Source organism: Fusarium phalaenopsidis (assembly GCF_050370095.1).
Source record: "Fusarium phalaenopsidis strain FUZ10S chromosome Unknown contig_32302, whole genome shotgun sequence".
NCBI classification, from domain to species: domain Eukaryota; kingdom Fungi; phylum Ascomycota; class Sordariomycetes; order Hypocreales; family Nectriaceae; genus Fusarium; species Fusarium phalaenopsidis.
The window spans coordinates 815,688-838,890 of record NW_028145405.1 but is presented as its reverse complement, the minus strand read 5'-3'; the positions used below and the strand labels follow the sequence as shown (position 1 = coordinate 838,890).

Here is a 23,203-nt window from a genome sequence, read left to right as displayed (position 1 = left end):
TTTTTTTTTTTTCACATCCACGTCGTCTTCTCCTCCTGTCGTTCCTCACTTGTACTCGACCTGCTTGCGGAAGCCTCTCGTGGGAGCATCCTCCTCCAACGGCGGCAATTCTTCCGCAGCACCACCCAACAACCCCTTGAAAGGATCGCCGTTATCCAGCAGATCAAGCCTCGTGCCATCCTCCATGGTAAGGCTCCACTCGGTGGTATTGAAGAAGCCCTTGCTGGTGGGCCTGTTGCTCGCGAAGCGCATGACACCGACGCCCTTTGTGCCGCGGACCGAGAACCAAATGTCGATGCGGCCGTGCAGCTGGTTCATCTCGCCGTGGATCCAGGGGATCTGGTGCTTGAAGTAGACCTCGTCGCCCAGCAGGGCGCGGGCCTCGGGCGACGTGCGCAGGGCGTACAGCGTCGACGACACCACGGGCGACGACATCTTTTGGTAGTTGAAGATGGCGACGGAGCAGGTGGCCACGATGGCGATGAAGATGGGGAGCGTGCGGCGCCAGCGGAAGCTCACTTCGGTGATGTCTGCAGAGTTTACATGTCAGCTAGATGTCGCCTTGACCGCATTGGCCTCGTCCGAGTGCGGGAAGAGTCGTCGTCGTACCTGGAAGCTCTCGATCCGCCCGTCTCGACATCAACGGCCCATCACCAGGCTTGGGCGCCCTCGTCATCCACCTCCTCTGCGCAGGCCTCAAAGCCGACGGCCTAGCCTCGAGGGCCGCGACGAGCCTACGCCGGACGAGCCGGGTAAGCACTATTTGCTGCGACATTGTTGGCTGTGGTTGTTTGGTGATGGAGGTTGTATATACATCAGGTGAGGGCGGGCTCGCATTTGGGGCTCGGGGAAATTTTACGGCCGGATGCCGATGGGATGGTGGGGGAGGCCGTTGCGTCGCCTCGTGTGGCGTCATAAGGCTGAGCCTCAGCGACTCTGACCTCGTGAACCCCTGCCCATGTGACGACAGCTTTGTTACATCCACTACGTACCTTGACCATCATCATCCTCTGTTCCTCTCTTTTTCATATTGATGGAAAATTGACATCTTCAAGTCGCAAAGACACCATCATGTCAAACTCGGGGGGCGCAACCGCCCGTCTGAGGCGTACGTTCCACTATCCAGAAGAAGACTCCAACGACTCGCAGCCTGAAGCCCTCGACGAGCAAGGTATACCACCCCCTCCCACTACATCGCGATGACAACTAACAACGTCGCCAGAGCAGGAAGACCTCATCGAACGTCTCGTAGAAGAAAACGCCGCCCGAAATGCCCAGTTCCGTCGCCTCCTCCTCGCTCTACCTCTACTAGCTACCATACCCTACCTCCCGGCCCTCATCAACCCCCGGACGGCGCTCCTCGCGCTTCTCAGTCTCACGTCTCTCTTCTCGACGGCATATCTTCTACATCACCAGCCGCCCGCGACATCGGGGATCGCCTTCCTCGACAAGTGGGCGCGTCCCAAGACCCCGCGTCCCACCCGTCCACCATCCTTGTCAACACGTGGCGAGTCGTCGGGAATAGCAGATGATGAAGACGATGAGGATGATCACGTCGAGTACATCCCTAGGGGAAGACCTCGACAGAGGAGGAGTTCTTTCAGCTACGTTGAGAGAAAGTCCCCTCTCGAGATGTATCTGCCCTACCTGAACCTTGGCCTGGGTTTCATTTTGATTTTGATGGCCTGGGCCGTAGGCAGAGTAAAAAGTGAGGCTGTGTGGCCCGGAATGGGCTACCTGCCGCTTGTAGTGTATGGTGTAGTTTTGCTGGCAAAGATAGTCATGGGCGGCGTCGACCCTGAAAAGGAACTGTCAGCGCTCAAGTATGAGTACAAGGGAGCTTGATAATTTGTCCTTTATACGGACCCTGGTCACAAGTTGGAATAGCTGCAGGAACTGATTAATAGCTGCGCGAGTTTGGCTACCCAGCAACACCTCGCTTCACGCAATGCCTCTAATGATTCTATCAAATGCATTTCTTTCATGTTGCTCCCTTCTATCCTCTCTCGTCCTAATGTTTATCGTGTAGGCATGTCTCATTATGACCCATCTACTACATGTCTATCGAATCATTGAATCGCAAAATCCCATGGCTTTTCAAAACGCCATCGACACCCTTGGGTGGCCGTGGGAAAGGGTCCGTCATGGGGCTCGCGTCGGGGGAGTCTGAAGACTTGTCCATCACCAACGCTAGTCCATGAGACTTGATGGCATCCACAAGCGCCGGCACCATGTCCTACTCCAAGTTAGCTACCAGCTAGTTTCAAAACGCACGAGTTTTCAACATACCAACAGTCGAGAATAACAGATCAAACCCATAAAGTTGTTGCTCTGTGCAATCCTCACAACCTCCTTGATAGATGCGCTTCGCCGACCACTGGCGAGGGCTGTGCCGTTGGCTCCCGTCGTTTCTTCCCGTCCCAGGTCGTTACACAGGAAGACGGGGAAATTCGGTTGTTTCCAGTTCAGTGCTGTGCATAGTCGAGGGTTGTAGCTGCTGAACACGATAGACCGCACCACATCGGGGGCCTGAGCACGTTGTGCCCGGGCATGGTCGAACACAATGTTGAGAATCGAGTCCACAAACACGTTGACGTCCAACGCAGGGCCCATGGAGAAGGCCTTTTCCTCCTCTGGTGTCGGGTACAAGACCTGAAGGTTGATGTGCATACCCGGGTTCAGCAGTGTGAGTGCCTCCTGAAGCGTGATACCAGCCGTAGCAAGAATGTGGTAAACCTCGGCAATGCTTTCCGATGTCTTGCTCGCCAAGCTGGGTAGGTCTGCACGGCTGTTGCTTCGCGCTGTCATAGACGTGAATTGCTCCAGGGTCAACCGGCAGACAGGAATATCAAGTCCGCCACAAGCTATAGTCCATCGAGGCCAGAGGACTGGGACACCATCACTGGTGTACTGTACAAAGATTCTCACATAGTCGCCGGATAGACTCGATCCTGTAACAATGGCGCTCGTTGGTTGATTGAATTGGCTCGTAGCCTTCCAATACGTCTCAAAGTCAGTGATCTCCAGGGGCTTTCCTTGGAACGGCTTTATGACCTGAACGTTGAAGCAGATCTGGCCAATAGCACGAAGCCTTGGATCGAAAAGAGGCAGGCAGCACGTTGAAGTGCCTTGCAGGCCTTTGAAAATGCTGGATAGTGCAACCGTCTTCGCGATGACCTTAGCACCGTAAGTGGGGAAAACGTCAATGTCCAGACTGAAAGAATCCAGGTTGTCCACCTGGAAAGAAACAATGCGGGTATCTTCTTGAAAGGGTAGAATAATGTTCTTGGGAATGAGATCCGAGACCTTGGAGGAAATAGTAAGCCGAGCAGCAGGATACTTGCCGTCCTGGAAGAACATAAGAGGTTGTTCGTCCAGGTCCCCAAACGTGATCTGAACGACCGTCTTGGTATCAAGGAAGTTGTGGCCATATCTCCTGAGTGGAATAATCGGAGGAGGAAGTTCGAGTTCGGGGATCGCATCCGGGTCCAGGGACATGGGCAGGGGGGCACTGCTTGTTTCCAGAGGACCCAAAGCAGGTTGCACCATGAAAGGACTTGCTCGCGGCCGCGTGTTGAAGGGTGTCAGGAGCTTCATACAGGCCAGATGCCCTTCCCAAGCAGCATAGTACATGGCTGGAAGGTCCTTTTCGTCCACAATGCTTGCGTCGACCCCAACCTTGAGCAATGCCTGAAGACAGTCGACATTTCCCTCGCTCGCGGAATGGACAAGGGGTGTCCATCCATAGAGCTTGTCAACTTGATCCAAATCTGCGCCGAATTGCTTCAGGAGCAACAGAAGCTCTGATGTCTGGCCCGCCCTTGCCACTAGATGCTGGGGATACAGACCCTCGGCATCTGGCAAGATCTTGGCACCGTGCTTCAGGAGAAGCTCAACAACCGCCACCGAGCCATGTTCGCATGCCAAATTCAGGGGGACGTGATCCGAGTCCCCGACAGGGTCGATACGTGCGGATCTAGCGAGGAGGAGTTCGATGCATTCGAGGTGGCCGTGAATAATGGAGTGGATCAAGGGAGTAAAGTTGTCGTGGTCCGTCAGGTCAATCGTGCTTTGATTTGCTACATAGTTGTCAGCCACGAAACCTACAAGATAGGGGTTAGTATTTAGCATACCGTCCAATAGAAACTTGAGCATCTCCAATCTTCCATGAAGACTGGCATAATGCAGAGGAACTCGCCCATAGACATCTGTCCTGTCCACGGCGACATTGACTGAGAGGCCCCATTCCAGCACATACTGCTTCCCATAGATAGCAGCCTGGTGCAGGCAATTCCGCTCATTGATGTCGTCGTACGAGTGGAGGTCGACAAGGCCTGTGTCGAGAAGAATTCGCAGAGACTCCTGGGGCGCTTCTGAAATGGCTGCCAAAAAGGTCCGCGTTATCCTCTCCATAAGCGAACTGTCGCCTTCATTGGTTTCATTAGCAGATCTCATCCTCATGAGCAAGTCCCGGAGAGATTCGTGGTTCCCTGTGATGACAGTGTCCAAAAGCAGCGTGTCTGCATCCCCTTCGTCTGTGCCCACGAAATGCTGCGAAGTCACAACATGGTTGGTCTGGAAATTGACCTGGATTCCATCTGACCAGGCACCGAGCTCTTGCAAGCTCGTAGTGGCCTGGTCAGACAGCTCGCTTATGACAGTGGCATTGAAAAACGGTTGGACCTCTACGGCTCGCGAGAGGTAGAGCTCTTTGGTTTTGGATTTTGATGTCTTGTCCCATTTCTTGAGGATCTTGGAGAAGGCGGTGCCGTTGATTTCGACGAACTGTTGAAGCTTGTTCAGGTCGGTAGCAAACTGCTGGAAGCCCTCCTCGAGAGTAGTGAACTTTGCGGAACGGCGGGAGATGCCTTGCCGCGACTGCAGCACCTTTTTCTTGTCTAGGAGGGTCTTGAGGCGGATTTTGAGCTACAGCGCGTCAGATAAACGTGCCGAACGAGGCTGAAAGACGTGTCGACAAACCTCGGCTTCCTTCTGTAGGTAGAAGGCATTGACTTTGTCGAGTTCCCGTTCCTGCTCATCGTTTAGCAACCACGGAGGGATGTTCATGGCGGAGACAAAGCACCGGGGAGGATCCTTACCAGCTGGAAGAAAAAGGTCGCCTTGTTGGCCTGGAGAGCAGCCTGGGAGTCGACGGGGGTAGCCGAGCGGAGGGCATCATTCTGGGAGGTGAGGGTCGGGGTTGCGGACAGCTTCTTGATGAGCTACATGGCACCGTGTTAGTGGCAGGCGTCCCAAGGGTCGTGGGGTCGCGTGCGGGCAGCGGGTGAAGAAAGGTGCCCTTGGGCTGCAGAACGAATGGAGAAGCAAGGAGGTTTGCTTTTGGCAGCCCCCGTCACACTGCGTGATGCCTCCTGCTACAGGTGATCGCGATCTGCAGCTGGAACAAGCAGAGGATCGGAGAAGCTGAGCTGAGAAGGGCAGGTAAACAGGGCCAGGGCAAGGGTTACGGGCACGGATTCAGAGAAGGGGGGACAGACAATTGGGCTGGGGAATCGAGGACCAGAGAAACTTGGGACAGGGAGGTTGGACATGTCTGTGGAAGAAAAGTGATATAGTGGACCAAGCACCGTGAAAGGGAGATGACAGCGGAGACGGGAGCCGGGGATGTCGGTAGCGGGAACGGGAACGGGGGGACCTGAACTGAACCAACGGGGGGCGGGAACGACATGGACATACCTTCTTCAGGGCTTTGTAGTTGACGAAGCTAGCCGCATACTCGGGCACCTCAAGCTGACGCTTCTGGATCTGCTTGCCGAACTTCCTAGGGGCGAGTGTGAGTTATCTTGAACAGTCTGGGTCTCATCACGAGCGCCAAGTTGCCATTGTCCAGCAACCGTGCAGCTTAGAGCAGGTCCTCGAAGGGGGGGCGTTAGGCTTGGGCTGGCCCTGATGTAGGCAGCAACAGGGGGGGCAGAGAGGGCTTACATGTTTCGGCTTGGACGCCCTCGAGCTGCCCTTGGCGTCCGAGAGGGGAGCTGATGAGGGAGCGAGTGAGTAAAAGCGACAGTTGTTGTCTACCAGGTCTTGCTTGGTAAGGGGGATGAGACGACGGGATTTGCGGCTGGAATACGTGAGTCTCGGTGTCAGTTACAGCGTCTGTGTGGTAGGTATCTTGAGCGTCGTTTGTGCGTGAGTGCAACAGTGACGAGAGAGGCTGGAGCTGAAGGATAATAGGTAAGGTAGGTGACGAGGGGAGATGACTGGACAAGTCGAGGCAAGGCAAAGACTGGGTCTGGAGGAAGCCGAGTGAATGCCTTGGACATGGAAATGCAGTGTCAAGGCAGGCCAAGCCGACATCAGCTCAGCCAGAGTTGAGAGGCCAGGTTGAAGGCCAGGCCGGGTGGAGAGTGGTATGGATGGTAGTGCAGTGTGAGTTGAAGCCCTGTGAGTCGTCGGATGCTTAACAACCGCCACTTCCCGTCGACGACACTGTTTAATTTTTTTTCTCTCTCGACTTTGTCTGTCCCCTCAACTCTTGTCATGTAAAAGTGACACGATTGAACGCCTGGCGCCGCAGGGTCCTTTGATTCATCACCCGACCGCCCGACAAGGCGGCGTGCGAGGTCGACTCCCGTAGGGCACGTGGGGGGGGTATTCCAGAGTCTTGAGTCGGGCGAATGTCTTGCGAGGGTGTGAGGAGGGCGTGGGCGGCTGAAACTCGCCTCTTATGGGGTTGTTTTTCCGCGCGAGATGCAGATGCGGGTATGGATGGGTATGGGTAGGTATGGATACGGTGTGGTATAACAGGATTGAGGTGTTGGGATTGGATAGAGGTAGAGGAGATATTCGAGATGAGCACTCACCGAAGCCGAGGTAGGTAGGTATCTCAACTCTCAGGTACGGGCACTGCAAGCAGAGTCCAGGCAATAGTGAAGATTCCTGGTTCCTTATTCCACCGTCGACTGAGCCCGAGTCCTTGCAGTTTGCGCGGCGGGTCTAGACCCTCGAATGGGTTTGTTCGTGGGGTGCGGGAGACGAGGTGAAGTCAAGTGAGGTAAGGCTTGTTGAGGTTGAAGTGAAGTGACGTGCGTGCATCCAAGACAAGACAGACGGCACGACGTTGACATCAAGGCAAGCCCAGGTAAACAAACACTGACAAAAAACGCAGCAAGGACAAAGAATTTTGCCAAAAAGAGGAAAAAGATGCGCGCTCCTTTACTGGTGTTGGGAGATTTTGTTATGACAAAAGGTCGTGAGAGAGGGACTTGAGCCAAAAATCCGCCCCTCCGCCGTCCACGTCCACTTTGATGCTCAGTGGCTCTTGCAACGAGACGGTCAACCAAAGAGGCAGTCGGACCTTGAGCCCAGCACCTCTGAGGAAAGAAGCGGGGACAATTCAAAAGCCGTCGACTTTTTTTTGGTCCCTTTTTTTTTTTCGTTCTTCTTCTTTGTCGTATTCGACTGGATCAATCTAGGCGGGAATCGGCTTGGATCTCGTTCTTTTGGCTGTTGTTTTTTGTCCTCTTCACTTTGACATTTTTCATCTCATCTCTCGTTCGTTGTTCGTGCTTGCCCCCTCCGACTCCTGGTTCTCGTTCCGCCGGCGCCCGTGGTCCCACGGCGTCTACCAGCACGGCGGGGCTCGGAGGCTCGTTGTCTCGTCTGCTAGCAGCCTAACAGCTTGGGCACAACATCCCAGTGAATTCGTCATAGCAGCCCATCCACTGCCCACAAAGCCTCTCCCCCCGTCTTCCTGGGAATAAGCATCCGCTAATCTCGACCCGTTCGCGCCAGCTTCTCGTGCGTGGCCGGCCGTTATCCGAATGTCCAATCGCCGTGCCGTATCCGACCCCGTGCTCGAGCGACAGGTGCTCCGTCTTGCACGGCCGGGGCACCGCCAACGTCGCCTGGTGCTGGCATGCACCGAGAGACTGCATTGTGATGGGACTTTCTCCGCGCGTCGGCGCTGCACTTTATCACGGTCAGCCCAATGATTAACGTAGCATGTGCCTCTAATGCGAGAAAGCCACGAGGGACGTCATACCCAACAAGTTCAAAGGGCTCTAAACCCGTCTCCTTGGTCTCCGTCGCTGCCCATATCACACGCCAATTGCGCCCAATACGTAACTCTGCAGTTCATGCGCTTGCTCTACCTCATTTCCAGGTCTCCGGGACATCCTTGGAACGTCACGCCAGCTTCTTCAGTTGTCTGGCTAGTCCTGTTGTCTTCTAATTCTTTCTCGGTTGCTCCATCTTCAGCCCCGTCACAATGACATCTTGCTTCACACGCGAGCTAAGACCCTGCTTTGAATCTTGATCATTGACTAATAGAATCGACTCAATTCGGTCTCGGTGTTGACCTCAACATGCAATATCCAAGCAAGCGAGTTCCTCGGATCACAGGTTCCTCGGATCGCAGGTTCGAATGTGTTCTCAACCACCACTCGACCCGGTCCAGACCATCCAGGGTCTCACACCCTCCGACCTTGCTCATGCAGTAAAGTCACGGGCCACATATAGTACGTAAGAGGAAAAAGAAATGCGGGTAGTGAATGAAGAGGCTACACTATGCTGCTGACCCAATACATTGAAACGGAGCTATACCCGGAAATAGACCACCCATGACAGCGAGGTTGCCGATATGGTATCAAACTCATCTACCTCAGCTTCCCCCATGACCTTCCCTTGTCACGCTTCATCCTCTAGCATCCGCTCGTCTTCACTTTTGGCCGTCACGCTCATACGTTGCTTCAGCTCTAGTTCTTCTTCGCACTCGCGTCTCCTTGTGAGTCGACCAGGTTGTCAGCCATAGCTTCTGCGGCAGCCTTCTTGAGCCGCTCATTGTCGTCTGACTTCTCGTCCTTGGGCTTTTGATGTGTCTCCCGCTCATCCTCGCTATCCCCCAGGCTAAAAGGGTCGTTCTCGGCGATAGGGCTGGGCTCGACCGTCGACAGCGGCTGCCACTTGCTAGCCTTTGCGCTTCCCGCGGGGGCGGCATCCTTGGGTGGCACTCGCGGCGACGAGTCATACATGTTGATCTCTTCCGTCTCCTCCTTGAAACCAACACGTCTACCGGTGCTCGGCTTGGGCGAGGCCGAGGGTGGTGGTGGCTTATACATGCCCGTGTTGGCCATTGGGCGGTTGATCGGGGCTACATGCTGTTAGCTCTGGTTCCTGGCGTTTCGCATGGACAACACTTACTTCCATCAGAGGAAAACTTCATGCCAGCAAAGTCGTCACTGAGAACCTGGGGGTCCGCGTCGTATCGCTCGTAGTCACCGCTCCGTCGGCTAGACTCACCAGGACGACGGAAAGGTTGTCCCTGTCGCTGGGTCTGCTCCTCGCTCTCGTCAAAATTCTCTTCGATCTTCTTCTTGATGTTGGTGATCCACCCATTGACCTTGGTCTGTGTCTCAAGGAACCCCTTTCGAAGGTTTTCACGGATTACGGGGAGGTCATCGTCGATGAAGCTATGCTCCCGCTCGTCGTCCCATTCGTTCTGGCCCTGCCTAGGTCGACCATCGTTATAACCTCGATTGGCGGTCCGAGACTCGTAAGCTCCGACGTTGTCGTAGTGCTCAGCAAGCTGTCGCGCATAAAGTTCATCCGCCTCCATTTGCGACATCTGGGCTCGGCCCTGCGGCCTTGGTGGTTGGGGAGGAGGGACATTATCCTCGGGCTCGTTCTTTGCAGCATCGGGGTCTGTCATCTCTGTATGTGCGTCAGTTTGCGCCGCTCCTCCGTAATATGGCACAACGTACCCAACAGGGCGTTAAAGGCGGGCTCGACGTTGCCGCCACTAGCCCTCAAGACAGCCTTGATGATACCCTGATCAACAGTAGGGAATGCCTCCTTGAGTATCAGTTCGTTCTTTTGCGCTTCGGTCAACGGCCGTGGCGGCTTAGGGGGAGCAGCTTCGTTGGTTGGTGTCTGAGAGGTTGCGGTCGCGGCAGCGGTTGTCGGCTTTCCGTCGTCCCCGAGGACACCAGACTCCTGAACATCATCGTCATCCAGATCGAGGGGTCGAGCAGTAGTAGGCGACTCAGGAACACTCTCGACCGTAGCCTTGTTCTTCGGGACGAACGAGTGTCAGCCATTTGCTTCCAGGCGCAACTTTGCGAGCTTAGCTCTTAAAGGAGTAACATACCGAATCTGTCGGGGCGGACATCTTGACAGCGCGTTGAGATCGTAGTTAGAGGATGTATCGACGTCAGTGAAGATAAAGATGAGGACCCTGAACTATAAAAATACGTCCGAGGGTAAAATAGCGGCGGGAAATTGGTCGATCTCGCTTCAAGTTGGCCTTGCTCGTGATAATATAAGGCAGATGAGGCGCGAGGGGTCGACTGAGCCACGACGGCTGATGACGTTGACCCAGAGTTAAGCTCTAGGCTGCCGTGATTCGCTACTCAGCCACTCGATCTGATTGGGCGCCACTAGCTATTTTTATGGCGCCACAAAGTGTAGGGTAACTTTAGGTGTATCAAGCATCTCTCTTGCGACGCCGTTTCTACATGAAAGTGCTTCCATACATATTAATGCAGGTATTTTTACGCAGAAAGTTGCACGTGGACAACTCTTCTTTATCAGGGAGTAGTTATCAGTGCCACTGTGTCTTCTAAGTTGGAATCTGTGATCTCGGACAATGGGTGATTTGGATTTGGACTCAACTTTCATTCCAGCGCTTCACAAGCCAGCTGCTCTTCTTCCCATCGCCAAACACCGAGAAAGTTTGCTCTATGTCGTAGAGACACACCCAGTCACGATCGTTATTGGTCAGACGGGTTCTGGAAAGACGACACAGATCCCGCAGTTCCTAGAACAGGCAGGATGGTGTTCAGACGGGAAGGTCATTGGCATCACACAGGTAAGCAACTCTCGACGCGACGTGAAGTATCCCACTGACCAGTTCACAAGCCCCGCCGAGTCGCGGCAACCACAGTTGCAGTACGTGTGGCTGAAGAAGTTGGCTGTGAAGTTGGCAAGGAGGTCGGATACTCTATTCGATTCGAAGATGTCACTTCTGCCTCCACCAAGATCAAGTTTCTCACTGACGGCCTGCTCATCCGGGAGGCCCTCGTCGATCCTCTGTTGACGCGATACTCCGTCATCATGGTAGACGAGGCACATGAAAGGTCTATCAGCACCGACGTTCTTCTCGGTCTACTCAAAAAGATCCGACGAAAACGGCCGGACCTTCGCATCATCATCAGCAGTGCCACCCTGCAGGCCAAGGAGTTTCTAGATTTCTTCACGAGGAGCAGCGATGACCAACCCGCCAAGGGAAATGGAGATGCGAAAAATGAGATCGGAGCCATCGTCAGCCTGGAAGGGAGGACATACCCGATAGACATACTCTATCTCGAGTCACCAGCGGAGAATTACCTGGAAAAGGCCATTGACGTTGTCTTCGACATACATACTCAAGAAGGTGAAGGGGACATTCTAGTCTTCCTTACAGGCCGCGAAGAAATCGATAATGCGATACAGGCAGTTAGTGAGCGACTGTCTGATCTCAACCCAAAATATGGCACTCTGATGCCATTGCCGCTCTATGCTGGTCTCTCTACCGAACAGCAGATGTACATCTTCGACAAAACACCTGAGGGCACACGAAAGGTGGTATTCTCGACAAACATCGCAGAAGCATCAGTGACCATCGACGGTATCGTCTACGTGGTCGACAGCGGATTTGTGAAGCTGAGAGCCTATGATCCTAGGACGGGAATAGAGTCACTCACCGCCACGCCTGTCTCCAAGGCGGCGGCATCACAACGGGCTGGACGAGCTGGACGAACAAAGCCAGGGAAGTGCTTTCGACTTTACACCGAGCAAAGTTACCAATCACTGCAGGAGGCCAACATCCCAGAGCTCCAGAGATCAAATTTGGCCCCAGTCATTTTGCAGCTGAAGGCATTGGGGATAGACAACGTTGTTCGGTTCGACTTTTTATCACACCCACCTTCCGAGCTGATGTCCAAGGCACTGGAGCTGCTCTATGCTCTAGGAGCACTTGACGAATACGCCAAACTCACCCGGCCTCTTGGCTCAAGGATGGCTGAGCTGGCGGTGGAGCCCATGATGGCCAAGACCCTCCTGTCAGCGCAATCCTTTGGCTGCCTCAGCGAGATGCTGACCATCGCGGCCATGACCAGTCTTGGGGGCAGCGTGTGGTTTTCGCACGAGGGCGAGAGGAAGAAGATGGAAACATCACGGAGAAAGTTTGCTGTTGATGAGGGAGACCATTTAACCCTCCTCAACGCGTACCAGGCCTTTGTCACCAAGGGAAGAAAGGAGGCCAAGTTTTGTCACGAGAATAACCTCAACTACAAGTCGATGAGTCGAGCGGTGAGTATCAGGGCACAGCTGAAACGATACCTGGAGAGGTTCAGCATCAATGTTGATGAGACGCTCGCTGGACAAGTATCGGTGGACAATATCAAAAAGGCAGAACAGATCCGACGTTGCCTCACATCAGGGTACTTTGCCCATGCGGCGAGGATGCAGCCCGACGGAACGTTTCGCAACGTTGAAGGAGGAACGGTGCTGCACGCGCATCCAAGCTCCCTCATGTTTAACCGTAAAGCGGATTGGGTCATTTTCCACGAGGCGATGGAGACGGGTGGCAAGATCTTCATCCGGGAAGTGACCAAGATCGAGAAAGGCTGGCTGCTAGAGTACGCGCCAGAGTTCTACAAGGTGACATCGGATAGGCGGGGGTAATGGGGAGCAGGATCAATATGAAAGGAGGCGGGAGGAAGCCATGGTCGGAGGTGAAACCGCCGGGTTTGGGGTTCAGCCAGATTGATTTCTGGTTTCAAGGTTTTATGAGCAGGGATAACATGTTGGTTGATGCAGGAGTGAGGCATTTGCGAGCTCCTCTTGTTTCTCGCGATCTAGGGTGAGATGGTGTGACTTGATATGGGTTATAGAATGTAATAGAGGAAAAGTAGTTGGGCGGATTGGAAACCAATCGGGCACGGCGGGACTCCGTACAGAGTAGAACACAGCTTTCTCACTGCTCACAACTCATCTCGGTGATATGTGAGAGCTTGTGTGACTTGCATTAGCTCGGCTGTGATCGTAGGTCAGGATAATATCAGAACCATTCGGTTTACGACCAACAAACAACTGGTGTGCTATGTAAGCGGCCCGGACATCTCGGGGGAAATGCAAGACAAGGCCCAAGACAGAGCCTCGCACCACGGGTGATCCAACCACGGCAAAGCAAGGTGACGATGGCCTCGTGCGGGAAGACGTAAGGGAGCATGCCTACGTAAGCCCGGCTGGTCTCCCCGGTGGATCATTTGTTGTTTTTTTTTCGCATCGTCGCAAGCTAAGTTGCGATACGGGGGCACCGATTCAAATTTCCAAGGCTCCATGTCATTGCTGCCGATCACCTCTTGTGTTCCTGTAATCTTGTCCCATTGAGGCAGGCATTGCGCTCCTGATATGCAGCGAGAATAAAAGGATACAAGCCAGCTCACTACTGCACAAATAGCAACAGACAGCGCATGAGAGAGTAATAATGCCCCACGTTATGTAAGGTCCTGATGCATGAGCGCAGGAACAGAGTGGACGATCACGAGCAAGCCACTGGGTCACAGCACCAAGCACCCCCGGGGCGGCCAGGGCATTAAACCTGGACGACGGTGACAGTGTGTTAGATAGCGCAACCCACTGTATTTCGTTTCCGAATCTTTGCTTTCAAGGCTCAGGCCGGTGTCGACGGGGGATCATCATCATGTTCCAGGGGCAAGGACGTCTTCGGCCATTTCACGGCCGGCACTGTCGAAAGGTCGGTCTCGGATACCGTCGTCAATGGAGCTGGAGGGTCCCACTGCTCTGTCAGGGGACCGCGTACCTGCAGCAGAAAGCAGCCACTGGCGACTGGCGCAGCCGCCCCTGACGCCACTGCGGATAGGCGGGGAGTATTTCCCCTTTATTTACTTTCCAATTCTGGTGCTTTGCTTGTTTAAGCAAAACCATTCCATCGCTTCCGTTGGCCGGCGCCTCTTGGTCACCTCCACCGCAAAGCCGGGGTCCTTGATCTCGTGCCTTGCATGAAGCGCTCATAATCCATTGGATGCTCAGCGTCTCTGCCATGTGACTGGTCAGGGGTAGGAGAGCCTGGTTGTGCATCTTGGTTCGCCGGGTTATGCGAGACTGTGTGCTCTGCCGCCTGAGCAGAGCACACACACAAGAGCCGTGATGATTCTTGAACCGTTATCTTTGGCTGCCACTGGGTGCCGTCACCGGGCGCTAACGGGGTGGCGAGGGTCGATGGATACTCTTTGGGAAATTAAACGTCTTTTTGCTTCTTTAGTCGATGGTTCAGGGACGCATAGGTCTGGGCGTGCGGAGGTACAGTAGGTACATTATTATCTTCAAAGGTGAGGCTGGGACACTGTCGTCGATGGTTGCGGTCAACGACTCCTACACGATTCAGCCTTTGTGCAAGCATCCTGGCTCTTCGCAGGGCTTCCATGACGAGATGCCCTCTCCCCCCTTCGCTCTCGACCAAGGCCATGCCACAAACCCCTTCCTGGATCCAGCAGGAAGCCCCGAAAATGCTTCTCGAGGCCCACCTCAATCTCTCTTGGAGGAGCACTGGAGGGGGCCTGGAAATGACCGGGGGGTCCCAAACCACCAATGGTTTGATGGATCCAATCATGGGCCGGACGAGAACCCAACCTGGTGTCACTCTCGCTCCGTCTCGCTCCCCTGATTAGGGATCCATCCAGTGAGCGACGGCGAAGCTCACCGTCTGGGACGGGCGGGATCCATGGATCTGATCCATCCCCTGGTGCTGCGCTGGACAGGCCATCGAGGCATTAGCCTGCTGTAATCGATATTGTTAGAGGGTACATCGCGCTGCAGCATACGCGGACAGTGGGCGTTGGTCCCGGCAGCACGCCCGCTGCAAGCTTCCCTGGGGGAAGGCGCTGGGACAGTCAGTGCCTGCCAGGAGGAACGCTCCCACCTGGGTCTGGTCTCCCGCCTCGCTCCACCACCTCCATCCAACCTCCACTACCTCTCTTCTTCCTCTCCTCCTCTCCATCGTCGTTCTCTCTCTCGTTCTCCAACTGTCGACCGACCGAACGACGACAGGATCCTTCTGTTTCCTCCCTCACAGAAGCTGCCTGCCAGCGGGCTCGTCATTCTTTTAACCTTGCCTTAATACCGAGTCTTGATTTTCAAGCTCAAGTCCTTCTTTTCGTTTTGGTCTGCTCTTGGCTTCATTGTCCGGCGGCCTAGTCCTTCTTTACACAGCAACATTATAGCCATTCACTCACAATCGCTCGCTGGCCTTTTGGCACTTTTGACAACCTCGTTTCGAACCTTGCGGTATCCCATTTGCTTCTACGCTTCTCTCGATCCCTCAACGAAACGATTCAAGACCCCCCGAGCGCCTTATCAACATTGGAGACTATTCAGCTGTCTGCCAACTTCGTCACCAACCGTAACTCTTAATGGTCAGGACAGTTGTGTTTGGATTTTAATTCGACAATTCTTAATATCTTTCTACACCATCTCGAGAAATTGTTGTGGAGGAAAACCGTCTTTATCGTCAACACCCTCCTTGTTTTGGAAGCTCTCTAGTTGCATGCGCCGTCACCACAACTACACGCACCATGGAGCTCACTCACTATGGAGGCTACCGCCTTCAACCCCGTATCAACCTTGGCCGAGAGGTCACCCCGGCCCCCCCCGACAGCACAGATAAGCCTCCGACTGGCGTCTTTCATCGACTTTTCGCACGATCGTCGGAAGACAAGTGCAAGGAAACGCCCGACTCCAACACCTGCGAGAAGCCTGTTGGAGGAAATCTGACCGTGCCCATCGTCGTCGTTATTGTGTACGCCATCAACTATACCTTTTTGAGCAGTGCGGTTGGTGAACTTGAGGAATGAATTGCTGACTCTTGTTGTGTAGTGTTGTCCTCGTGCTTATTGCAGGTTTTCTGTTCTACCTTCATCGTAGAAATGTTAAGAGGTCTAGACTGGAGGATGCTCGAGATCCTCACAAGAGCCTGGATTTTGGACTGGGCGATCAAAAGAAGTCGGCCCGCAGAAGCATCTTCATGGGTGGAGGCGGCGAGAAAGGTCTCCATCACAAGCAGAGTCAGCTCTCGATGGACATGAACCTCTCATCGCCTTACCTCTTGCCTCCGGGCCTGCAGCAGTCGCGCGAGTCACTTCATTCTTTGGCCAGGTCTCTCGGTAATGATAGCCAAGACCCCTACCAGTATGTTGCGACCTACACGCATAGCGAGACCGGCTCCATGCGGTCCTTTAACCCCAAGGAATCGTCCTCGCTGTATACTAAATCAAGCAGCAACCGTACATCTGTTGGAAAGGATCCCTCCCAGAGGATGCCTCCCTCGCGTATGAATTCTCTTCCCGAGACGCCCATCTCAGCCACGGATTCCAAGGTTGATCCCTTTGCCACGCCCAAACTCCCTGAGCCGACTCATCAGGCAAACTCCCCCGTCGAATCCGAGAAGGCGAAGGCCCATACCGCTTCCATCGTCCCAGAGATCGGCGTCATCTCTGACTTTGATGAGAAACATGACAGCTCCCTGGTTCAACAACCACCAGTCGCCAGGACCAAGAGCCCCGAGTTTGAGCTTCCCTCGTTTGCTCAGACAACAGACACTGCCCAGCCCGCCAGCAACGCCTTTACTCTGCCTGCCAACAAGGATAATGAGCCAACTGGTCTTGGACTGGACTTTGGATTCCCTAAGCCTACCTCCCCAACTGTCGATGATGCACCTCGCTCTGCTCCCCTTCCCAGCCAAGACCGACACAGCGACGGCTCTAACTACCAGGCCTACCAGCCTGTGGTTGACATTGCTGACTACTATGGAGATGATGACGACGAAGGCCGTGGCCGCACCATGCAGCGCAAATCATTCTTGCCTGATCAGTCTCAGCCCCAGGGCCTGGGAGTTCCTCAGCAGGATAACAAGCGATTGTCTGTTGGATTCCGCCCTCTCCCCCCGGATGATATCACTGAATCTGAGGACCCCGAGTACCGTGCCAACCGTATTCGATCCTTCTACAAGGAGTACTTTGAGGATACCAAGGAGGCGCCACCACCTATGCCTCCCATGCCCCCCATGCAGCGCGGTAATGGTGGTCACGGCCAGTACTACGACGACTACAACAACCAAGGCAACCTTGGTGAGGCGGCGGCCTACTTCGATCCCGAGACCAATGCCTTTGTCATGCCCTATGCCGAGCCTGTCACTCGTCGTGCTATGACACCTCCGCCTGCCGGCCGCTTCCGGGGCGGACCCGGCCCCCGTGGTCCTCGCGGTCCCCACGGTCCTCATGGCTCTATCGGCGGCATGAGCGCCCAGAGCGGACCTCGAGGACGATCTCGTGCTGGGTCTGCTCTCGGCCCTCGACCTGACTCATCTGCCTCAGCGAGATTCCGTCAACCACCCAAGAAGAGGCTCCCTCCCCCTGCTCCTCTCCCCACGCTCCCAACCCCCTCCAAGCTCAAGGATGACAACTTCGCTATCATCAACGCGGCCGACTTTGCACCGCCTGATCGTATCCGAGACAACGTCGCCGGCCGCTCCCAGAGCCCATTCGGCGAGAGGCGACCCTACTCGCCAACAGTGCCCGCAGCCGTGCCCCTAGTGACTGCCTTCGACGAGCTCACCGCTCTGCCTAGCCCGTAAGTTAGCACTGTGATGTAATATGATTGTATGCTAATTTGTCACAGTCACTTGCTCCGCAAGTCAAGCACATTCACGGGTCTGGACTTTGCTCCTCCCAAGAAGTTCAAGGACGCAGACACGATGAGCGACGCGGGCAGCATCAGGAGTAACAGGAGTGGTATCTCTCAAGCACAGCTCGGTGCCATCCGTGCTGGAGCTGGACGTGTGAGCCGACTCCCTGGCGATACGGTCTTCACGCAGACGTCTATGCAAGACGCACTCAAGCCTTCATGGACCCTTCGGCCTTGATGAAAGGCAACAAGCAGCGCAACCTGTCTGTCTGATGTTTCGGACAGTTTTTTGAGCGTTGGTTTTGTGGCATTCATTGCATTACTCACACAGCGTGCGCCGGTTCTTGACAAATTCTTTGCACTTTCTTCGCTTCACGGGCGCATTTCAGGGTCATGACGACTTGCGATTTTCATCTTTCACATTCTTGGGCAACATGCAGGGCTTGCATATAGAAGGTTTTGGAAAACCACACGACAAACTAGATGACGACTACTGGCCTGGACAACGTCTAGCCATTGTATATAGGTCAATTGGATGTGGTGCTATCATATTGAGCATCACCATCTCGTTTTTACCATGGACACTGAACCAGATTGATGCTACTGACCGACGTACGAGCGATTTGATGACTGCCGTGGGGTGATTGGAGCGAATAAGTTAGACGGGCTGGCATGGTCCGAGTTTGGACTTGCCCTGTTCTCAAATGGGCAGTTGGTATTTACAACCAACAACTCGTATAGTCGGCATTCCCGTGTCTGAGAATGGAGTTTCTATTCCAGAAGGACGCGGAAAACCTGATGGCGGCACGAAGTGGCGAACAAACAAGACCTAACTGGCGGGACGGATATGCAGCATTCAGCAGCGCCAACTTGATGTTTTGAAGGATCAGCAAAGGCAGCGTCAAATCGAGGCACTGTTCCTGAGGCGATACGACTGGATGAGCAGCGACACGCGATCAGATTCCTATTTTTAGGGGCCCTCCGCCTCCAAGGGTGGCTCTGGGTGGCTCGCGGCTAGCGTGGGATGGGCTGTACCAGGGACAGACGATGAGTGGAGATTGGGCCGGAGCTGGGTTGAAGGCTTGAGATATCTAAGAAGGCGGGAGATACGGTAGCATGGGCATGTTTGGATTTGATAGAGATGAATATGATATCAAGATCAGAGTGGCGGGTGAGTTATCACAGCTGCCAAGTCGATGCTTGATTGGATTGATAGAATGCCCTGTTAAGGTGTAGGGGTCCAGTTGGTGGCGGTGATGATTTTGGGGAGCGAGATTATGGCTGACGGGATCTCGTTTAAGCCTTCCATTTGCTTTTGGAACCAGGTTGGCAGGTGGAACAAGAAGACTCTCAGTTGTCTTGTCTTTCAATGTCTTGAGCCATGTTTTAGACTCATTCCTGTCTGTCACGTTCCAAAGATCTAGATTTCTGCGGTCGTCGAGGTCGAGGTGTCGGCGGACATTGTTGTCGATTTCGGTGGTGACCGGGGACAGCAGCGTTGCATCGCAACGGCTATTCAGGGCGTGACTCCGAGATTAGATGGTTCTTCTGTCTGCATCCTCTGGCCGGGAAAAGATATTATTTAATATGTGCGATTGCAATTCTGTGAATGTGATTCTTGACGAGCGGTTGTAGTTGTCGGACCATGACATTCCAGTGCAGCAATGGTAAATTGGAAGGGGACTCTTGGCCGGGCAAACCGGCACTGATTGAATGCCAGTTGGGAAATTATCCGCCCTCATCATGATGACGTCTCATGGAGATCAAGGTGGTGGTGAAACGGCGCCGTGCTAGGGTTTTTTCACAGATGGCTTTTTCACGTTGTCACAAGCTTTTGCAAAATATTTTACTCTTGCATGATTGGGAAGGAATTATCACCACAAAAGTGTTTAGCCTAGTCAGCGTGGGAAATGATGTCTCCATGGGACTATTGACGTGTACATATATATTAGCTGTAAGGGAGGGAGGGGAATCCCATGTTGTGTGTAAATTGCGAGGCAGCCTCGGGTGGCTGGTGAGAGCAATCCTCTCGTGTGCTGGTATTCATTCTCTGTCGAGGCATTCGATAGTTGAACCCTCGAGTAGTACGTCGACAATGACAATCCAACAAAGAGAAATGGATGTTGCATTTCCCTGTCAGCTGCCCTCTCGTCGAATCGTGCCGAGGGTGGGTAGATCACAGCCTCGCTGGGCCCTCGTATCGATTCGGGGGCTACACGGCGCTAGAGTAGAGGGCCCCCCGGGGTGTGGCCGGTGGTCCAGAACCGGGGCAGAGGCCGCCGCAGCATGTGGTCCATCAACCCCTGCAGTAAGTTTGATCGAGATAGAAGGGGATTGGTACTTGCTACACGGTGGTGGATGAGGTGAGAATCAAAGTACCTCGACCAGTCAGTCTTCTCGTACCTGAAGCACGGAAAGGTACCCGAACGGCCGACGACGATTTGCTGCTGCTGCTGCTGGTGTAGTGCTTGCTGCGGATGATGGATGCTCACTCATTGCTGATGATGTTCAGGAGCAAAAGCCCATCCCATCCATGTGCCACACACTCTCTGTTTTCTTGGTTGCACTCTATTCTTCCCCCTTGTCTCTCTTCCGTCTCATCCTTCTTCTTCTTTCTCTCACACACGCACAATCTCTTCTTCGTGATTGCTCGTAGCCGTTAGCAGAGCATCACGCCTCTTGCCGAAAGCAAACAGACACACCCGTCCAAGTTCCAGGACGCGCGCCTCTACTAGCCTCCGTTCCCACCAAACCGCCCAACTTTGCGACCGCCGCCCGCCAGTCCCCGGCCGCCCGGCTTTTTCTTCACCTTCTATCGATTCTCTTGACGCAAATTAAGCTTGACTGTTGGGACTAGCTGAAACTGGAACTGGTCTTCAGCTTGGAAGAAGGAAAATAAGGCAGGGTCAGGACCTGCTAAAAGTCCCAGTAACGGCCTCCACCCGCGCGCGCCCGCCCGCTAAGCAAGGCCCTTACCAACTGCCCCCAGGCATTTCATTCTGAAGAGAGGGAAAAAAAAGAACCCGCTGTTCGAGTGGGCTCCGTTGCTTGTGTTTATTGTCTCGCCTACAGCTCGCACCACCCCCAACCAACCACCCCCGACTCCGACCCGACAGGACCTTACCTTTGACCTTCAGGCCTACTCCGTACACTTTCGACACACTCTCTCAACCTCTCCTCGTACATCCACAGGCCGACTTCGAAACACCACCTGTTCGTCCTTGACTCGCCTCGCGACGAATCGCCTCGTCTCCCTCTCCGCATTCTCATTCTCGAGACAAGGGGGAAAGCAAGCAGAAAGATCGGTCAAACGATTCAAGGTACGTTTTGTATCACGATACTCGTGCATTCTGCCATGCATTCGCCCGTTGTCATCCCTCCACGCGACCATCGCCCTCAGTCTCCAGTCTGGGCAGGACACTCCTGATCCGCAACCATCGCCAATATTGTCCCCCTCCCCATTCCGAACCCATCGCGCTTAGATGGCCTATCCCATCCGTCGCCTCCCTTTTGTTGATGGTCTTCCGCTCCTGTCGCTGCTTGATGCACTACACTACCCCCTCGTCCTTGTCTACATCACCCGACTACTGCTGCTGCACCATCATTCAACAAGCATCTACTTGGATCCAAGTATCATCGTCCCACTGACATGTTCCTCAATCCCAGGCAACTCCCCAGAGTGAGCACGCCCGGCTTCGTCATGTCCAACACTACGGGCCAGGGCGACTCCCAGCCCACCGAGGCGGCCTCGGTGCCAAACCCTCAACCCTCATCTCCCGCTGACGACAACAACACCGACAACAACACGGCCGACAATAACTCACCCTCGCAATCTGCGGGTAACAATTCTCCTACATCCGCCGCCAATCCGCCAGCCACTTCAGATTCAAACGACAACAATGCGTCAGCTACCAACAATGAGCCAAGTAACTCTCCAACTGAGGCACCCAGTCCTTCAAACAGTCCCAGTCCAACACAGGCGAATTCGGCAGAAGAAACAAATAATGAACCATCTTCCGATGATTCAAGCCCTTCACCAACGGAGAACAAGCCCGAAACTCAACCCACTCAATCAAACGCGCAACCAACTACTGAAGAGTCCAAGCCGTCTCCTACGAATGACAACAACGACGATAGCTCTAGCGAAGACAACCAGCCGTCTGCCTCCGAAGTCACCACATCCGAAATCCTATCGACTATCGTTACAGTTACAGGCAGCAAGGGCCCAGAAACTAGTATAGTGCTGGTTACGGCTGTTAGGACTCAAAGGGTCACCGCTACTGAAGCATCCGCCTCAGCGACGAACTCGGATGATGCCGAGGCCATTGATTCTTCCAAGAGCAACGGTGGCGGTGGTGGACTGGACCAAAAGAGCAAGGTTGCCATCGGCGTTGCCGTTCCAATTGCTGCCATTGCCCTCCTTGCTCTCCTCGGACTGTTCTGGTGGAAGAAGCGGAAGACCAGAAGGCAGGCCGAGGAGGAGCGCCGCAAGGAGGTCGAGGATTATGCTTACAACCCCAATGCTGATCCCACGATCCCAGCTGTTGGAATGGCGGACGGTGGTTATGAGATGAGGGAGGATGGATCCTCGGGCTACCGTGGTTGGGGCAACACCACCATCGGCTCGACCGGACGCAAGGCCTCCACCACCATGTCTGGTGGCGTTAATGGCCAAGCTTATTCTGACGTTACTTCTCCGACCCGGGGTAACTTTTCGGATGCACGATCGGGTGAGCCCCTGATGGACGGCTCACACTCTCCAGAGGGTGAGATCCTGGGAGCCATGGGCCCTTCTGCTGCCAACAACCGTGGCGCCGAGGTGCACCGTGGACCTTCCAACGCCTCATCTTCATACAGTGCTGCTGCCCGATCCGATGCCTCAGACCCCATGGGAGTACCATATGGAGCTGGTGGCTCGTACTACGATCAATACACTCAGAACCCATACAGCGACAACGTACCACAGCAAGCCGTTATCCGAGACAACCCGGCTCGTCGAAACACACGCATCGAAAGTCCCTCTCACTACCCTCAGCAGAGCGCGGGTATCTCTCAAAACTTTTAAACATCTCTCACTTCGCTCTTCCTCACGGTGCTATCAACACTCGCTAGCCACCGTCTCTTTTTGCTTTTCCTTTGTGACTACAAAGATACCCGCATCCTGTCGAAAATCTCTCTCGCTAGGAAGGTGGACTGCAGTGAACCGGCGTTTGAACAACAAAATCACAACGGCGTCTGCTTTGTTTCTTGACGAGAGGACAAATCTCATGTTGCCTCGACAAAGTTACAACCTAATCGCTTACTTCTCTTTTCTTTCCATTTGAAACCTGAGAGTTTTATTCTCAACGGTGTTCTGTACCACCAACATCCAAACGGAGCATTTTTGGCTTTTTATTCCCTTTTTTCTGTGCTTGTTATTGTCTTGTTTTTGCTTTGAAGACAACAACCAAGGAGTGGTTCTTGAACCCCCTTCTTTTTTTTATCCCCTTGACTATCTACG

General features: G+C 54.1%; 7 protein-coding genes across 7 annotated transcripts; 4 read left to right on the top strand and 3 right to left on the bottom strand.

The window, feature by feature from the left end:
- Window positions 1–45: 45 nt before the first annotated feature.
- LRP88_07644 (cytochrome oxidase complex assembly protein 1-domain-containing protein) lies at window positions 46–775 on the bottom strand (the record flags this gene model as incomplete). The annotated part of the gene is made up of 2 exons (XM_083244164.1): window positions 46–530; window positions 610–775. The coding sequence occupies 2 exons, from the start codon at window positions 773–775 to the stop codon at window positions 46–48; spliced, it is 651 nt and encodes a 216-aa protein (XP_083098658.1).
- Window positions 776–1,071: 296 nt separating this feature from the next.
- LRP88_07643 (uncharacterized protein) lies at window positions 1,072–1,845 on the top strand (the record flags this gene model as incomplete). Its single annotated transcript, XM_083244163.1, has 2 exons — window positions 1,072–1,171; window positions 1,223–1,845. The coding sequence occupies 2 exons, from the start codon at window positions 1,072–1,074 to the stop codon at window positions 1,843–1,845; spliced, it is 723 nt and encodes a 240-aa protein (XP_083098657.1).
- A 208-nt stretch (window positions 1,846–2,053) lies between these two features.
- LRP88_07642 (uncharacterized protein) lies at window positions 2,054–6,042 on the bottom strand (the record flags this gene model as incomplete). The annotated part of the gene is made up of 7 exons (XM_083244162.1): window positions 2,054–2,236; window positions 2,290–4,079; window positions 4,134–4,926; window positions 4,981–5,031; window positions 5,100–5,222; window positions 5,698–5,778; window positions 5,947–6,042. 7 exons carry the CDS (start codon window positions 6,040–6,042, stop codon window positions 2,054–2,056), a joined length of 3,117 nt encoding a protein of 1,038 aa, XP_083098656.1.
- A 2,675-nt stretch (window positions 6,043–8,717) lies between these two features.
- On the bottom strand, window positions 8,718–10,129 carry LRP88_07641 (ubiquitin-binding protein CUE5; the record flags this gene model as incomplete). Its single annotated transcript, XM_083244161.1, has 4 exons — window positions 8,718–9,112; window positions 9,163–9,672; window positions 9,723–10,032; window positions 10,109–10,129. 4 exons carry the CDS (start codon window positions 10,127–10,129, stop codon window positions 8,718–8,720), a joined length of 1,236 nt encoding a protein of 411 aa, XP_083098655.1.
- A 477-nt stretch (window positions 10,130–10,606) lies between these two features.
- Window positions 10,607–12,684, top strand: LRP88_07640 (P-loop containing nucleoside triphosphate hydrolase protein; the record flags this gene model as incomplete). The annotated part of the gene is made up of 2 exons (XM_083244160.1): window positions 10,607–10,828; window positions 10,879–12,684. 2 exons carry the CDS (start codon window positions 10,607–10,609, stop codon window positions 12,682–12,684), a joined length of 2,028 nt encoding a protein of 675 aa, XP_083098654.1.
- A 2,912-nt stretch (window positions 12,685–15,596) lies between these two features.
- Window positions 15,597–17,941, top strand: LRP88_07639 (uncharacterized protein; the record flags this gene model as incomplete). Its single annotated transcript, XM_083244159.1, has 3 exons — window positions 15,597–15,820; window positions 15,898–17,649; window positions 17,698–17,941. The coding sequence occupies 3 exons, from the start codon at window positions 15,597–15,599 to the stop codon at window positions 17,939–17,941; spliced, it is 2,220 nt and encodes a 739-aa protein (XP_083098653.1).
- Window positions 17,942–21,403: 3,462 nt separating this feature from the next.
- Window positions 21,404–22,768, top strand: LRP88_07638 (uncharacterized protein; the record flags this gene model as incomplete). Its single annotated transcript, XM_083244158.1, has 1 exon — window positions 21,404–22,768. One exon carries the CDS (start codon window positions 21,404–21,406, stop codon window positions 22,766–22,768), a length of 1,365 nt encoding a protein of 454 aa, XP_083098652.1.
- Window positions 22,769–23,203: the final 435 nt, after the last annotated feature.